At 38.6% G+C, this 18829-nt stretch overlaps 1 protein-coding gene across 1 annotated transcript in view; it reads right to left on the reverse strand.

Moving 5' to 3' along the window:
* Positions 1-18829, reverse strand: part of CCDC138 (coiled-coil domain containing 138) — a 73906-nt gene that overhangs the window by 47774 nt on the left and 7303 nt on the right. Inside the window, 7 exon segments of the mRNA XM_077814135.1 lie at positions 5354-5506; positions 6983-7093; positions 7177-7254; positions 8404-8523; positions 11534-11692; positions 12339-12523; positions 16583-16707. Coding sequence (XP_077670261.1) covers positions 5354-5506; positions 6983-7093; positions 7177-7254; positions 8404-8523; positions 11534-11692; positions 12339-12523; positions 16583-16707 — 931 coding nt within the window.

Genomic DNA, 18829 nt, shown 5'->3' on the forward strand with positions numbered 1-18829 from the left:
GAAGATGATTGACTTCTTGTCCATAGTAGATGCTTGTGAGAAGGGTCCCTGAAGAGGAATGGGGAAAGTGGGTGGGCAGGAGGTAAAGGCGATAGAAGTTATCAATTCGGGATACACTAACACGCACTGGTCTGATGTTATGGTGGCCCAGATGTGGTAAAAGGGCCGGAGTCGATGGCCAAAAGTTGGAGATGGGTCGGGCATGAATGCTATTTCGTGAGGGAGGTTGTTCAAACCCTCCACCAACTTTTCAAAATTGCAGTTTTGGAGGTGCTGACTGAGAAGTCGGTGCCTGAGATTGAGGTGTTTGCCAGCATCGTGATAGTTGACGCTGGCTATCGTGTGGCTGCTGTTGTTGTTGTCTGTTGTTTGAGGAGTCTCTAGGCCTCTGATATGGTTAGTATCTCCTTCTCTTTGTGGGCATTTGGTGGATGGGGGAGAGGTGTAAATCCCCAAAGTGCAGAGCCTGGCCCGAGAGTCCTTCACTGAATGAAGCACCTCGTCTGTCTTCTGAGAGAAGAGTTGTACCTGGTCAAAAGTAAGTCCTCTACTTTTGTCTGGAGTTCTATAGGTATCCCCGAGGCCTGAAACCATGAGGCCTGGCACATTACTACGACTGTGGCCGTTGTTCTGTCTGCTGTGTCCAGTGCTGCCTGAAGGACTGTTTTGGATATGAGCTGGCCCGCAGTGACAATAGCCTGAAATTGTGTCTGTTTGTCCTCTGGGAGCTCAGATGTAAACGGGGCAAGTTTCCTATAGTTGTCCTAGTCATAACTGGCCAGTAGCACTGAATAATTGGCCACTTGGAACAAAAGGGTGCTGGAGGAATATACTTTGCCTCTGAACAAGTCAAGTCTTTTGTGTTCTTTGTCATGGGGTGTAACCTTTAATTGTGGCTGGCTGTAATGGTGATTTACTGCCTTGACAACTAGGGAGTTGGGAGGCAGGTGCGCGAATAGAAAGTCTTCCCCCTTGGATGGTACGTAATATTGTCTATCCGCTCTTTTGCAGGTGGGCGGAATAGAAGCAGGTGTCTGCCAGACTGTCTCCGCAGGATCCAAGAGGACCTCGTTGATGGGAAGAGCAATCTTGGAGGTAGATGCAGGTTGCAGTATTTGTACCAGCTTGTGCTGTTTGTCTTTACCTCCTTTAGCAGGATGTCTTGGCTTTGCACAACCTCTTGAACAGCTCTTGAAATTGTTTAAAGTCATCCACTGAGGTTGGCGGTGGGGGCATAATCGCCTCATCTGAGGAGGAAGATGAATTGTGCACAGGAGATGTGTCATGGTCTGTGCCCGGCTCTGTGTCCTCTCCCCATTCCTGTGTCTCTGAGGGTTGTGGTGTGAGAGACACTGGGTTAGAGCGCAGTTCACATCTATGCGCTGTGGACAGTGTAGAATGCTGACCCCTATATGCGCTCCAGGGTTCCCAATGTGCCCATTGCATTGGGAAAGCCATAGAAGGGTACATCCTTGGGGGCCCGCACCATGATTGGTTCATATGGTGTGTTGGACCCATGTGGCTCCACATTGGTTGGTGGGCCTTAGGTGACGAGTGACGTGGAGATAGGAGGTATTGTCCCTGCATCTCCTCCACCTCATCACTGGAGTACCAGGCCATGTCTTGTGGGCTGTGATTTCCTCTGAAGCCTGTGGGGGAGCCCTTGGCACCGAGTATTGGTGAATGTGGTGCCAATGAGATTTCTAAGTCTCTCTAGTGCAGCAGAAACTGTGTTGGTGCTGATTTCTGAGTAGTTAGTGCCGTGGGTGCTTTCCCTTTTGTTGATGGAGTCAGTGCCGACTGGGGTGTTGTTGTTTGGCTGGTGCCAACTTGGTGGGGTCTACCGGTGCCGACTGAGTGTCAGTGGAGGAATGGTGCTTGAGACACTCGGTGCCGTGGAGGAGGCATGTTTGTGTCAGTGCCGACTCCATTTCTCTCTCTCTGACCTCGGCTGTGCCGGAAGTGCCTGGAGCATTATAGGTGCTCACCTGAGAGTAAGATGGCATCGGGGGTAGTGACCTTGCAGGAGACCGCCTCTGTTTTTGCGGACCTCTCTGCGAAGATGTTTGCGCCCTCTTTTTTGTTTTTTCAGAGGGTAGATCTCCTTTTCCATCTTGAGGAGTTCCCGGAGAGGCTGTTTGCTTGTCCTCCTCAGGCTGAAGGGTCTTCTCCATCAAGATCATTTTAAGCCAAAGGTCCCTGTCCCATCAGGCTCTGGGTTTCAGGTTGCTGCAATTGGAGTATTTCTGGGGAATATGCCCCTCACCCAGGCAGCATACACATAAAGAATGTCTGTCTGAAACAGGCATGGCATCACACGTTGGAGGCCTGGAGACCCCAGCATTTTAACTAGTAACTGTCCCTTAAGGCGGCTGTCTAATGAATTAACAATAATTTTTTTTTTATTTTTATTTTTTTACACTAACAATCTCTATAACAACTTATTTAAGTACTTACCTAAAAGCTATTTCTTAACGGTTTTAGGGAGAAGTACTAACACTGCCCCTTTGCTCCATCTTCAGCTGAGAACGGTTGAGAAGGAACTGGAGGGCTAAGGTCATGCGCGCGCTACACGTGGCACCAACGGCACTGCAAGGCGACCAGCGCAGACACTGTTACCATATTGGGCCATGCCTAAATTATCCTTAACCTCCACTCCATCCTCAGTGTTTAGCGGTCCCACTTCTTTCTTTGTTTTCTTCTTATTTATATGGCTATAGAACCTTTTACTAATGGTTTTGAATTCCCTTTGCAAGGTCCAACTCTACATGGCTTTTGGCCTCTCTCACTTTATCCCTACATGTTCTGACCTCAATAAGGTAGCTTTCCTTGCTGATCCCTTTCATCTTCCACTCCTTATAGGCTTTCTGCTTTTTCTTAATCACTTCTCTGAGATGCTTGCTCATCCAGGTTGGTCTACAACTCCTGCCTATGAGTTTTTTCCCCTTTCTTGGGATGAAGACTTCTGATGGTTTCTGCAACTTTGACTTGAAGTAATTCCAGGCCTCTTCCGCCTTTAGATCCACAAATTCTTCAGTCCGATCCACTTCCCTAGCTAATTTCCTTAATTTTTTGAAGTTAGCCCTTTTGAAATCAAAAACCCTAGTCACAGATCTACTTTTATCCTTCCATTTAGTTTGAACTGAATTAGCCCATGATCGCTCGAACCAAGGTTGTCCCCTACAATCATTTCTATGAGGTCCTCACTTCACCAAAACCAAATCTAAAATGGCATCCCCTCGTGTCGGTTCAGCAACTACTTGGTGAAGGAATACATCAGCTATCGCATCCAGGAAAATCTGAGCCCTGTTATTACTACTAGCACTTGTCCTCCAGTCTATATCTGGGAAGTTAAAGTCCCCCATGATCACACAATTCCCATTAGTATTTACTTCATTAAAAGCATTAAAGAGATATCCAAATCAGATCCGGGTGGTCTATAGCACACCCCAATGACTATCCCAGGAGAGGCTCTAGTAGCTTTCTTCCCCCAATGTGATTTTTGCTCAGACAGTCTCTGTCTTATCCATTCCATCAGTTCTTATTTCTTTACAGTCTACCTCATCATTGATATACAATGCTACTCCACCACCTTTGCCTTTATTTCTGTCTTTCCTAAACAGCACATACCCTTCAATACCTGTACTCCAGTCATGACTACTATTCCACCATGTTTCTGTTATCCCTATAACAGCTGGTTTCACTTCCTGCACCAATAGCTCTAGTTCCTCCATTTTGTTATCTAGGCTCCTCGCATTAATGTACAAACATCTTAATTTTTCCTGTTTGGCTTCGCTCACATTCTTTACCTGATTAGGCATAGACATTCTACCGCCAGTATCACCTATTAGACTGGTATCTACACTACCCTTCCTCCTTATGTCCATTCTCCTACCGATGGCTCTATCCTTTCTTACTTTGTTTTATTCCCTCTCAATGTTAAAATCCGGCATGGAGATTATCGAGACATCTCCCAACAATCTCCCCCAAATTCCTAGTTAAAAGCTCTCTTAATCAGTTGTGCCAGCCTCCATCCTAGAAGTCTATTTTCCTCCCTACCTAGGTGAAGTCCATCCTGAGAGAACAGTCCTCTGTCCATGAATGCTTCCCAGTGGCCATACATCTCAAAGCTATACATTCCAAAACTCTCCTTATAGCACCACTGCCTGTTTATTAATACATTATTTTAAATTAGGCATGCAAATCTGCTTAGAAAAAAGGATGAGGGAATGAACTTGGACAGGGTGCAGAGAAGGACAACAAAAATGATTAGGCTATGGAATGGCTTACATATGAGGAGAGATTAAAAAAACTGGAGGCTTGTCTTCACATACAGCACTGCAGTAGTGAAGATGCTCTTCCTTTGGCATAGTAGCATCTCCAGTCGGTGTAGTTAATCCACCTCCCAAGAGGTAGTAGCTATGTCGATGGGAGAAAGTCTCCCATTGACATAGCGCTGTCTACGTGGGTGGTTAGGTCAGTATAACTACATTGCTCCGGGGTGTGGATTTTTCACACCCCTGAGTGATGCTGTTATACTGACATAAGTCTGTAGTGTAGACCTAGCCCGGGACTTTTCCAGCTTGGAAAAGAGACTATTAAAGGGGCATTTGATGGAGGTCTATAAAATCATGAATGGTGTGGATAAAATGAATAAGGAAGCTTTATTTACCTCTTTACGTAACCCAACAACCAGGGGTCACCCGATGAAGTTAATAGGAAAAGTACTTCTTCACACAACACCCAGTGGAACTCATTGCCAGGGGATGTTGTGAAGACCAAAACTATAACTGAGTTTTAAAAACAATTAATTAAGTTCATGGAGAATAGGTCCATCAATGGATATTAGCCAAGATGATCAGAGATGCAACCCCACGCTTTGGGTGTCCTAAGCCTCTCCGCTGCCCTAAAGCTGGGAGTGGACAACAGGGGAGGAATTACTCAATTGCCCTGTTCTGTGCATTCCCTCTGACGCATCTGGATTGGACACTGTCGGAAGACAGGGTACTGGGCTAGATGGACCACTGCTCTGACCCAGTGTGCTCATTCTTATGTTCAACATTGCAGGGAAGAATGAAGAGAGAAATCTGAAAATCGTATCATTGAAAGAAGTAATCAGGAGTAAGAGATGGCTTACAATGGGACAGGAACTTAGTACCCTAATTTTCTTTAAATTGCCTGTATTTTTGGAGCTATATGTGTCAAAATACCCACTAAATATCGTCTGAATGAATACTCAACTGTTAACTATTCACAATTATTTTTGTTTTGAGAATAGCGTTCAAAATATATATAAATAAAACTAGCATACATTGGCCACAAGGTTTAAAAAAAACAATCCAAACCCCTTTACCTTTGCACACTTTTCTTGTGTGTAATTTTTGTGGGTGTACATTAGTTTGTGATTGTCTCCTTCTTTTTCCTCTATTTTCACTTTGAGGAACTGATCTGAGATCCAGTCCATAAGAACACTTAAAAGCTCATAAACATGTGAATTAAGTGGTACCTGTAACAACCATAACATTAAATAAGATTATAAAGCTTTTCCAAAACATATGGTATATTATTAGAGCCTCTCAAAGAAAACAGATAGATGTGTCAGAATATGAAAACAGTTTTAGCATTTTATTATATGTATTTGGAGTAGGATGGTGCCATGCCTGAGAAAAATTAGGAGTTTAGGCCGTTATTTGTGGTGATTATTGGTTGGCAGAAAACACACAGGTACAAAATTTATATAAAGTCCTAGAAAAACATCTTCATGCACAGAATGGGTCCGTTTTACAACTTTGGCCATAAGAATGTGAGGAGAATGTGAAAGACAACTGCATAATTCACAGGTATTGTCAACATGTGGTAATTTTTATGTGGGAAATGTTAGATGCACTAAACAATTCATGTCACTTTCTTGTATGTAGCCCACTGCCATTAAAATTTACCACATTAACTACAACTTAATAATTTTCATTCCAATAATGAATAAGTTCAAAGAATTAAAACCAAGACTTCAGAAGAATGGACCCCCCAATTCCCCAATTTGCCTTCTCCAATACATTAACTAAGAATCCCAAAGTGGAACAAATTATTTTAGGCTTGTCAGGAAAAAAAGCAGATGCATTCAGGAAGTTTCTAGGGTCAGCCCTCAGAGAGAAAAATCTAGTTCCCTTAAATGAAAGAGAAAGTTGTGTATAATATTTCAAGCAATATTCCAAGTAATTTTATTGCTAGATTTCATAATTACCAGAAGGGATATAATGGTAGAATACAGACAGAAGGCACACTATTAAATAGGACAACACTGAGATAAGAAATATTATTTCACAAAAACAAAAAGAGAATGTTTCAAGACAGAAGGAAGGAAGGTGATCATATTGCAATCATGTATGAAACATGTCCGCACTTACTCACTTTTTCCTTCACTAGAGGCTTTTTCTACTATAAGCACTAAGAGCATAATTACCTATGGCTTACAAGTTAATCTTCCTATATCTGACATCATTTACCCGTTTTTCCTTTCAGTTAATTACAGAAAGCTGTACATAGAGAGATATTATTTACACTGTGACAGTAATCAAAATGTGTTAAGAACTTTCCAAACATAGTGGAAGAAACAGACATACAATTTAAAAAGATGGACAGATTAAAAGAGGGGGGATTAGATATAACATAAAAGAAAGGTGATCAGGATGACAATAAGTGCACTTCTTTTTAGTGACAATTTAAATGTAATTATTTTTCCAGTTAAACACACTAAATTTTCCCCAATGCAATCCAATTGCACTATTCTTATGCCCTGAACACTTTAACCCCTTTCCTCAGCATAACTGAGTAGTTCACTCATATCATAAATACATGACATGAGTAAATGATGTCACTAGTTTCCTGAAGACATAGCAAAAGTGGGTGTTCTAGAAAGATATTCCAACATCTAATATCCTTTAATTAAAATAGAAGTTTCCTTTCCTCCTTGTTTATGCCTTACCTTACAAATTTTTGATGTTGTTGCCATTTTTTCCTGCTTCACAGATTTAATTTCTTGCATTGCTTGAGAAACATCTTTAGATTTCTGTATTGTTAAAAATTCATGCTTCCTCTGCAACAGGATATATTAAATAAATTACATTTGACTTGTTTCTTACAAGGGAAGAAGTAATAAGGAAAAACTGTTAGTCTTACTTGTAAATTCTCTAAACGTGCTTGTACTTTTCTTGCTTGAACTTCCATCTTCTTGTTCTGCTCACTTACATCACTTAACTAAAAGAATCAGAAAATATGTTTAAAATATTTGTGGACTCAAAAAAAGTTTAAACTCATTCTTTACTTCATATAAAGGTTGTTCAAAAATCATTAGTTATAGGCATCTAGATTTATTAAAGTGCAAGTTTATCTGCTCTTAATGTGAGCAAAGCAACAGCTAAGAAGATCATTTACCTCTTTATAAAATGAGCCAGTAGTCAGAGCTTTGCTAACTGTTCAGTGTAATGTATAATAAGCTATGTCCTGTGAATTGAGAATTCAACTTGCTAGCCAAACACTGGGCTCACCCAAATACAGAAACCATACCTTCAAGAATGAGATTTTTCTGAAGAGGACATATACAATTAATTTGAAATTACCTGTCTGCATAGCTCTATGCATTATATTAATGAGTTCACAATGACAATTATAGGTATCTTTACAGCTTGAAAGCACTATCCACATAACTAACTTTTGTAGAGCTGTCTCTCTCTGGACAAGCATCTACATGGTAGAATAAAGTCAGACTGCAGCAATTATGTAGAACTACAGAACTATACACAACACACAAACTCACACTGGTGCTCTGAAATGGAACTGAGAATTCTCTTTCAGATGCTTGACTGGTTGGTTCTTGCTCACATGCTCAGAGTTGAACTGATCACCATATGTAGAGTCTGGAAGGCATTGTCCCCTCATGCCAGACTGGCAGGGAGCTTGGGGGTTTTAGTCTTCCTCTGCAGCATGGAGCACAAATCACTTGCTAGGATAGATTCAATAACATTATGGAATACACGAAGGTTTGCCCATGCTATTAACCAGATCAGGGCTGCATTCTGAATTTTAGAAGGCTATCTACCCTAGAGTCTCAATTTCCTTGGCAGGATATTGAAATGTTTCTTTTCTTATGAGTGACTTATTGCTGGCTATTTAGAAGTAATTCAAACTTTACCGTATTTGAGATTATAAAAAAAAAAAAAAAAAAAAAGACACCAACCAGTTAAAAGAAAAACCAAGTTGTAGGAAAGGAACAAGAGTCATTTCTGCTCAATTATATGAATCTTGTTTAATAAGACTGCAAATACAATCAGTCAACTTTCCAAAAATAATTTAAATTGATTCTAATATTTACAATTTTTCTTGAATAGGTATGAAAATGGATCTTGCCTGCTTTTTTAAAGAGTCATTCATTTCCTTCAAGGTGTCAAATGATGATTTGAGCCTCTTGCTTTCTTTAGTCTTCTCTTTCAAGGTTTCTGACAGCTGTTTAACTTCTGCCTCGTGTTGCTATAGAAAAATATGATTAATGATATACCAACTAGAAACAACTTCTGCAATCACTATGTTAAAACACTGGGTCTAATTTTTAAAGGGTCAGGTGTGCAATTTTGCATGCCTAAGTGTGCCTGTACTTTGTGCCCATGATCTTTTGAAAATCAAGAGTATCCTGTACACCAAAAAGAATAATCATTACAATGTGGTTGTGAGCAATAGCAGGCCTGCTGGCTGTTTTTGAGGAGGTCATATCCCTTTTTAAATTCACTATAAAATGTATGTATCATATCATCTCATTTACATATGTGTCCAAAGAATCAATTCCATAAATAAAATGTGTGGAAAAAACAGGTTAATATGGGAGGGGGGAAAAAAAAGGAGAAACTGATTTTTACACTAATTATTTGTAAGGAAATACTATGGACCTTAGTCACAAAGATAACAAAATCTTCCCCTCCAGTGCAGCAAATATTCCTAATGGTATAAAGCATCTCAGCAGCCTGCAATGAAGTTTTTCTTGTACTTGGGAAGCTGAACTGGAATTGCTACAAATTTATGCAATACTTTTACTATTTTGATATAAATTAGAAAAGTGGGTAGCAGTGAAACTGAGAGGTCATGTCATTTTCCCTCTACTACTGATTGACAGTTATGAGCAGCAGCAGAGACATGCATTGAAGCAGAGAACTCAAAAATGGAGGCTGAGGAGTAGAGTAGCAGAGACACCTCATTGCAACAACCAAGGGGCTGTAGAGCATGAAAGTGAAGCAGAGAGAGAATGCTCCTTTTTTCCCAGCAGCCAGAGGACCTCGGGAGGCTTCAAATTTCTCACATACCTACTAGCCAAGTTTGATACTTAAAATGACGTGCCAAAGTGGACAGAGACAACACTGGTAAAAATGCCAAAAGTCTCTCCTTTCCCATCAGCTGTGACAAATATGGGTAGGAGAAAGAAGAGAGAATTTGCCTTAATCTGAGAATTACCATCTTTTGTACTAGTCTTCAGCTAACAGTCAAGAGTTTGGTAAAATTTCAGTAAGCGTCTGCTAAATTTTTCTAGCCCTGTTTTCATGCTCCAATAAAGCCAAGCTGAAAAACATGTCTTATACAGCATCTAAAAAGCTGAAATCTCTGAATGTGACATACAGGCACAGAAAACAAACACAAGCACCAAAAGCCTTTAGCTGGAATGCTCTGGCATGTACCGTCAGAAGTTCCATCCTGGAGACAGTATAAAAAAAAAGAATTCCAACCGATCAAATGGCACAGAGCTAGTCTCAAAAAATGTAATTCAAAGTCATGAACTTAAGAACATAAGAATGGCCATACTGGATCAGACCAAAGGTCCATCCAGTATCCTGTCTACCGACAGTGGCCAATGCCAACAGAACAGGTAATGATCAAGTGATCTTTCTCCTGCCATCCAGCTCCACACTCTTACAAACAGAGGCTAGGGATACCATTCCTTACCCATCCTGGCTAATAGCCATTAAAGGACTTAACCTCAATGAATTTATCCAGTTCTCTTTTAAATCCTGCTATAGTCCTAGCCTTCACAACCTCCTCAAGCAAGGAGTTCGACAGGTTGACTGTGCGCTTTGTGAAGAACTTCCTTTTATTTGTTTTAAACCTGCTGCCCATTAATTTCATTTGCTGGCCCCTAGTTCTTATATTATGGGAACAAGTAAATAACCTTATTCACTTTCTCCTCACCACTCATGGTTTTATATACCTCTAACATATCCCCGCTTAGTCTCCTCTTTTCCAAGCTGAAAGGTCCTAGGTTCTTTAATCTCTCCTCATATGGGACCAGTTCCAAACCACGAATCATTTTAGTTGCCCTTTTCTGTATCTTTTCTAATGCCAGTATATCTTTTTTGAGATGAGGGGACCACATCTGTACGCAGTATTCAAGATGTGGGTGTACCATGGATTTATAGAAGGGCAATAAGATATTCTCAGTCTTATTCTCTATCCCCTTTTTAATGATTCCTAACATCCTGTTTGCTTTTTTGACTGCCGCTGCACACTGTGTGGACTTCTTCAGAGAACTATCCACGATGACACCAAGATCTTTCTCCTGATTAGTTGCAGCTAAATTAGCCCCATCATATTGTATGTATAGTTGGGGTTATTTTTTCCAATGCGCATTACTTTACATTTATCCACATTAAATTTCATTTGCCATTTTGTTGCCCAATCACTTAGATTTTTTTGAAGTTCTTCAAAATCTGCTTTGGTCTTAACTATCTTGAGCAGTTTAGTGTCATCTGCAAACTTTGACACCTCACTGTTTACCCCTTTCTCTAGATCATTTATGAATAAGTTCAACAGGATTGGTCCTAGGACTCACCCTTGGGGAACACCACTAGTTACCCCCTCTCCATTCTGAAAATTTACCATTTATTCCTACTCTTTGTTCCCAGTCTTTTAACCAGTTCTCAATCCATGAAAGGATCTTCCCTCTTATCCCGCGACAACTTAATTTACGTAAGAGCCTTTGGTGAGGGACCTTGTCAAAGGCTTTCTGGAAATCTAAGTACACTGTATCCACTGGATCCCCCTTGTCCACATGTTTGTTGACCCCTTCAAAGAACTCTAATACAGGAACTCCTCACTTAATGTTGTAGTTACGTTCCTGAAAAATGCGACTTTAAGTGAAACGATGATAAGCGAATCCAATTTCCCCATAAGACTTAATGTAAATGAGGGGGTTAGATTCCAGGGAAATTTTTTTCACCACAAACAATTTAATACTGGTACACAACCAAAGGCAACCCCTGAACCAGACCGTTAAACTCATCTTTCTGAGAAAGCAACTATTAATAACCAAAATACATAGCAATATTACTTTCCCTTATATATCAAGCTTTCATCTGAGGACCTCAAAGCTCTTTACAAAACTGAGGATTATCTCCATTTTACAGGTGATGAAACTGAGGGCCTGAAGAAATCAGTGAAATGGCTTGCCCCAGATAACGATATTTGCCCAAGAAAATAATTCTAATACAAGTTATTGTACCTCCTTTATAATCTGAAATTTTGCATGAACTTCCTCTTCAACACCTCTTATCTTAGTCAAAGCAGCTTCATGTCTGAAAAGCAATGCTTCTCTTTCAGCTAAAAAATGTTCTCGTTTCTGAAGTTGCAGAGCATACTCCTGCTGTACTGAATTTTCTTGCTGTGTCAGAAAAAATGGACAATTTTAAAAAATTATAAAAAATGAAATTATTATAACTTGTATTGAAATACAGTCATTTTGTCAGGGATACTTTCAGTTTTATGGAAACGTATATAACAGATTGCATGTATGGTTCACTGAGTATAAGCACCGCTTTAGTGTACTGGGACACAATGCTGAAAGCAGACTTTCAGCACCTCAACATAGTGATCCAACTGACTCCCATCGGGGACAGATTGTTCGGCCTCTGAAAATCAGGCCACTTCAACTTAGATAACCAGGGTTTAGAAGCTTGACTTTAGGCATCTAGATCTGAAATTTTTGGTTAATACTAGTAATTGTAATACTCTGTCTTTTATCTGATAATTTCAAACCCCCTCCTCTATCCACAAGACAACACTGCCTCATCGGACAAATTGTTACAGCCTCTTGCAATGCAGTGGCTTACATTATACTGTAGAATGATACGGAGAGCAGCTTTAAAAAAAAACCCAATATGTAATTGTTGGGGGAAGAAAGTTAGGACGGGAAGTGGAGTGTGACAGACTTAATACGTTAATATGTTAGAAGTTTTTGAATATTCACTAATCTTGAGTTTCTGAGGAAAATTATCTAGTAATACTCTAAAGTCATTTCCAGTTCCTACCTGCAGTTTCTGATGTATGACATATAGCTCATCATAAATCTGGTTGATGTGAGAAGGTATTAATCTTCGACCACTCAATACTTGAGTTTCAGGCTTGCTTGCAGTCTTCCTAACCAGACAACTACTGATATCATGATCACTACAAGTTTCTGTGTTTGGAGCCAAATTGGATGGTAGGGTGACATCTAAGAAATGAAAAGAACACATTTTATAAAAATTATTCTTGTACTTTAGATTAATAAATTAGATGACCAGTTATTGTTACATTAAGGCAGAAACACATTTTAGGCTTTTGTGATTAAATAGCAGTATACTAGGTACTAAAGTAAAAAGTTAGTCTGAGTATCTCCTGAGGCACTATTAGTATTTGTTCAAAACCTTTATCATCTATTTCCTGTGATTCATTTTGGCCCATTATTATTAGTTTTCTGATCAGTGCAGTTTTATACATAAATTATGCCCTCACCCTATACACAGAAGTCCAATAGACATCATTAGAAGATCTGCACACAGACTGAAGGCACAATATATCTATTAAATTAACTAAATCCAGTTAAAGCACTATTTCTCAGTGCTTTAACTGGTTCTTTTGGTGATGGTAGGAGAAAATGAAGGAACATTATGAGAGCTGTTTTTTATGTGGAAGTCAAATAATGTCTTGGAACAGTCTTTAATCAGACCACTTATTCTTAACATTGAAAATGTTTCATTTTATAAAACTGAAAATACTGTGTTAATAATGGCTGGCTTTTTCTTTTTCTCTATTTCTTGATCCGTAATGTACAATAATCAGAACTGCATTGCAGGAGACTTAAAAAGGCCAATCTTTCAGAAAAGAATGTGTCTTGTTTATATATACACCTCTACCCCGATACAACGCAGTCCTTGGGAGCAAAAAAATCTTACCGCGTCATAGGTGAAATCATACTGCGTTACATTGAACTTGCTTTGGCCTTGAGCATTTCCGTTAACAGTCAGCAAATCATTTTTGTTAGAACTAACATGGTGCATGCAGTAAATAAATCTGTTCTACAATGGTTAAATTGTAGCTCCTTTCTTTAATTACAACAATTATTTTATAAACTTACTTAAAAGATACAGTGTATTAACAACACAGGTACTAAACAATACTAAATACAACCATGTGCGTTAGGTTTCATCATACATCAATTGTTTGGTCTGCGTGTAATGCTTAGGAAAATGCAAAATTCACATAAAATATCAGAAAACACTTTTAACTACACATCCTTATAAATTGTAAAAAAGGATTTTGGTATTTTAGTAAATAGGAGCATGGGCCGCTGTCACTTAACAATCTACGTATAACATAGTTGGCTAATTAATATGAACTGTTAACTATTAAATAGTTTGAAAACATTTTGGAGATGGGAGTTTTTACTTATAGAAAAAGGTTAAAATGAAGCTAAAAAAGGTAAAGTAATCACATTTTAAAGACATTGATAAAATGGTAAATACCTTTTTTTGGTGTACAAGATGCTCTCTTATTTAAGATGCACCATTTAAAAATTTTTTTTTAATTAAAAAAAAAAAAAACTTGTTATATTTTGTTGCTTCATGCTACTGTGAGTCGTCTTCTTTGCCAGGTCAATTATGGATTTTAACTGTAGTATTTGCAGTCTATCCACATCCTGGCTTTCTAGCCACTTAAGACCAATCTCTAACCCTAGAACCTCATCAGCAGCTTTGGTCGGTGGCTCCGAGGGTTCTTCGTCACTATCCTCAGGGTTAGACACATTTTCTGAGGCATTAGGTGGTTGAAGGGCAACATTATGAACTATATCTACATCTGTAAGTCGTTCATAGGTTGGACACATAGCATCCACCTCCATCCACTCTTGAACATCAGCTATCCCATTTTGAGCCATAAGTTCCCTGTAGTCTCCTTCTGCATCCATGGCCTCTTCTTCTGTAAAACCTTCAAAGTTGTTCTCATCTTTGTCTTCTTCCTCATTTTGGTTGTCGTCGCCTTCAGTAACAAAAGCACTTTTGAGACCACGAAGCCAACATTTCTCTATCATTGACGGAGTGATTCCTAGCCAGGCTGTCTCGCCTAATTTAAATACATCCAGCAAATTCAATTTCTTGATTACATCCATTATGCTACTGTTGTCCTCAACAATTTTCTTTACTGAGGCTTTACGATAGTTCACTTTAAAAGTGGCTATAATGCCTTGATCGAGGGGCTGTATTTTGGATGTTGTGTTCTTAGGAAGGTAGCTCACCTTTATCTTTCCGTCTTTGCTGGTTAAGGTCTCAACTGTGGGATGGGCGGGACAGTTGTCAAGTAGGAGCAATGCCTTTGGCTCCAGATTTTGTCTGCGTAGGTGGCTCCAGACAGCTGGTACAAAATATTTATTAATTCCTCGAAAATATCCGATGTCATCCAGGCATTTTTTGAATGGTGATAAATTAATGAAAGCAAATCCATGTTCTTATGGTGGAAAGCCCTAGGTGACCTGGATTTGCCTATGCACAGAGATTTAAGTTTATGTGAGCCGGCTTTATTCATGCAGAAAAGTGTTGTCACTCTCTTTTTTAACACCTTAAAACCTTCAGCCTTTTGTTCTTCGGTCCTAGAAGCAAGTGTTCTAACCGGCAAGATACGGTAACGTAAGCTGGTTTCATCACCGTTATAGATTTGCTCCAGAGCATAGCCACCCTCAATGATGATCTCTTGTAACTTTAGTGGGTATTCATCGCAAGCTTTTATATCTGCGGAGCACGTCTCTCCTGAAATTGTGACTTGCTGAATGCCATGACGTTTTTTAAAACGATTAAGCCATCCACTGCTAGCTTTAAATTCGTTACCTTGATGTGCAGAACCGTCCTCACCCGAGTGTCTAAAATCAAGATCCTTCTTCAATTTGTCCGATTGTTTCCTTACCTCGTCACTGGAAATTGGCGTACCATCAGAGTGTTCTTGGGTAAACCACGCAAATACTGCTCTATCTAGTTGGTTATCCTGCGCAGTTTTTAGGCGCTTCCTTTCCAGGCCTTCACTTTCATCCAGTTCAACTAGCATTGACTACTTTTTCCTCATCTTTGATCCACCCTCTTAATGTTGATTCCCCCACTCCTAGTTCGAGACCTTCGCTTGGCTCATTCCTGATTTCAGTCTGTCCAAAGCTTCCAATTTTTCTTTGACTGTCCATGCCTTTTGTTTCTGTGGCTGTGAACTACTTGCCATCACGTCAATGGTATTTTATTAATGCTAACAATTTTTTTTAATTGTTTAGAAAATGTCAGCGCAGAGTTACAATATTTCAAAAATACAACTAGTGAGACAACTTAAGCTTAGTCTATACTGCACACAATTTAAAAACGAGATTAAAATAGGCGGGAGAGATGAGACCTAATGGGACCATGGGCAGGCAACATACATTTACCCTGCCTTCTCATTGTCGCACATTCGTTCCACCACTTTCATACATGCACATTTGTACAGACAACGTACTGTATGTATGTAATTTGATACAAGCCACATTTTAAGAGCCGAGGTGCCAACCGTGGATGGTTTTGTAACAACTTTAAACTGGCAAGGCGGCAGCAGGTTAGTCAATGACGAAGGTAGACAGAACTCTCCTTTTTGATAAATTAGTCATGGTTATAAATACAAAGGCCATTTTTTATTATAACGGCCGTTGAAAATTAGCTACCACCTTGCACATGGTTTGTTGTCCACAAAACGAATTTAAACTTTCAATGATTTTAAACTATCAACAGATTTTAACTGTGAATGTTATAACTTTAATTAAGATTTGCAGACAAGACTTTTTTATGCAATGAAGATCAGAGTGAAAGTTTAAAAATGCTGTAAATGCGCTCGGCTTTGTGTTTTGACTTTTGATCCAAGGCAGGCTTGTAAAAACATACATTCTGAATATGTACACGGTAATTATTGAATGTATAAACTGGGATTAAACAGAATAAAAGTACTCTATGTTGTAGATGAGACAGAAAACCATTTTTGCTTTACCATGTTATATCCGAATTCGTGTTATATCGGATTGTGTTATACTGGGAAAGAGGTGTAATACAATTATGACTAGATCTACTAAAACATTGTATCTCAAAACTAAAATATAGTTTACTCAATTACAGGTTTTATTAATTTTACTATGAATAAGATTCAGTTGAAACTTGAATAAAGCTTTTATTTTTCATACAAACAAGTCAAAAGTTACGTGATAAATTGAAGTTGAATTTAATATTTTTCTGATTACCTGTTTCTGTATGTGTGTACGTGACTGTATTTGGAATTGCATCAGTTGCAGAGACATTTACAATGACCTCTTCCTCTAGTTCTAGCTGACTTGAATCATAGAGCGAATCCAGCTCATCATCAAAGCTAAAAAATACAAACAGATGACACGAATCTGAAATTGTTCAATGCCATTCTAAAATGTTATGCATGTAATGTAAAGAAGATTTGCATACAAATACAACTATTTCTCATTCCAGCATATTTATATTTGACTGAATGCAAAGAGACAATGCTCAGTAATTTGAAAAGTACTTTGAGATCCCTTTACAATGAAAAGGGCTTATAAAATAAGATATTAACTACAGTCAAAGAATGAAATTGATGACTTAGCAAACCCGTGGAACAAGTAAACGATCTTATTTTCATAAATAAATCCTTATTTGCATGCAACAACAAAACCACTTTTAAAACAGATCAAAGCACAACTTTTTTTTCTTCCAAACAGGATATCCAGAAAAGAAAAGAAAAGGTGTGATATATGTTCTCTTTCAGCTTGGTGCGTTGGGGCATTAAGACTCTCTGGAGTCTTCTAAATAGATTTAAGACTACCTTGTTAACTCTGGCTGTTTCCCTTCCTCGTCACTTGTTTACTCCCTTATATATCTTAATCCCTGCATCCCACTAACTGAGCCCTACACACATAGTTATCTCAAGTAAGTGGATGAACTTCCCTACCCAAAATCAGTGTTCACATTTAGGGCTGTCGATTAATTGCAGTTAACTCATGTGATTAATGCAAAAAAATTAATCATGATTAAAAAATTTAATCGTGATGAATTGCACTTTTAAACAATAGAATAGCAATTGAAATTTATTAAAAAATTTTGGATGTTCTACATTTTCAAATATATCATTTATATTACAACACAGAATACTAAGTGTACAGTGCTCACTTTATATTATTTTTTATTACAAATATTTGCACTGTAAAAATGATAAAAGAAATAGTATTTTTCAATTCACATCATACAAGTGCTGTAGTGCAACCTCTTTATCGTGAAAGTGTAACTTACAAATGTAGGTTTTTTCGTTACATAACTACACTCAAAAACAAAACAAATGTAAAACTTTAGAGCCTTCAAATCCACTCAGTCCTACTTCTTGTTCAGCCAATTGCTAAAACAAACAAGTTTGTTTACATTTATGGGAAATACTGCTGCCTTCTTATTTACAATGTCACCTGAGAGTGAGAACAGGCATTCGCATGGCACTTTTGTAGCCAGTGCTGCAAGGTATTTACGTGCCAGTTATGCTAAACATTTGTATGCTCCTTGATGCTTCAGCCACCATTCCAGAGAACATGCTTCCATGCTGATGATGCTCGTTAAAAAAATAATGCATTAATTAAATTTGTGACTGAACTCCTTGGGGGAGAATTGTATGTCTCCTGATCTGTTTTACCTGCATTCTGCCATATAAGTCATGTAATAGCAGTCTCCGATGATGACCCAGCACGTTTGTTTTAAGAACAGTTTAACTGCAGATTTGATAAAACGCAAAGAAGGTACCAACGTGGGATTTTTAAAAATAGCTATGGCACTAGACCCAAGGTTTAAGAATCTGAAGTGCCATCCAAAAATCTGAGAGAGACAAGATGTGAGCATGCTTTCAAAAGTCTTACAAGACCAACACTCAGATGCAGAAACTACAGAACCCAAACCACCCCCCCAAAAAAATAATGTTTTTTTTTAAAAAAATCAGCCTTCTGATGGTGGACTCTGACTCAGATAATGAAAATGAACATGCGTCGGTCCGCACTGCTTTGCATCATTATTGAGCAGAACATGTCATCAACAAGGACGCATGTTCTCTGGAATAGTGGTTGAAGCATGAAAGGACATATGAATCTTTAGTGTATATGGCACGTAAATATCTTGCAACTCCAGCTACAAAAGCGCCATGCGAATGCCTGTTCTCACTTTCAGGTGACATTGTAAACAAGAAGCTGGCAGCATTATCCCCTGCAAATTGTAACCAAACTTGTTTGTCTGAGTGACTGGCTGAAGTAGGACTGAGTGGACTTCTAGGCTCTAAAGTTTTACATTGTTTTATTTTTAAATGCAGTTATTTTTTGTATATAATTCTACATTTGTAAGTTCAACTTTCATGATAAAGAGATTGCACTATAGTACCTGTATTAGGTGAACTGAAAAATACTTTTTTTTTAACATTGAAAAATGTACAGTGCAAATATTTGTAATAAAAA

Source organism: Eretmochelys imbricata, chromosome 1, assembly GCF_965152235.1.
Source record: "Eretmochelys imbricata isolate rEreImb1 chromosome 1, rEreImb1.hap1, whole genome shotgun sequence".
NCBI classification, from domain to species: domain Eukaryota; kingdom Metazoa; phylum Chordata; order Testudines; family Cheloniidae; genus Eretmochelys; species Eretmochelys imbricata.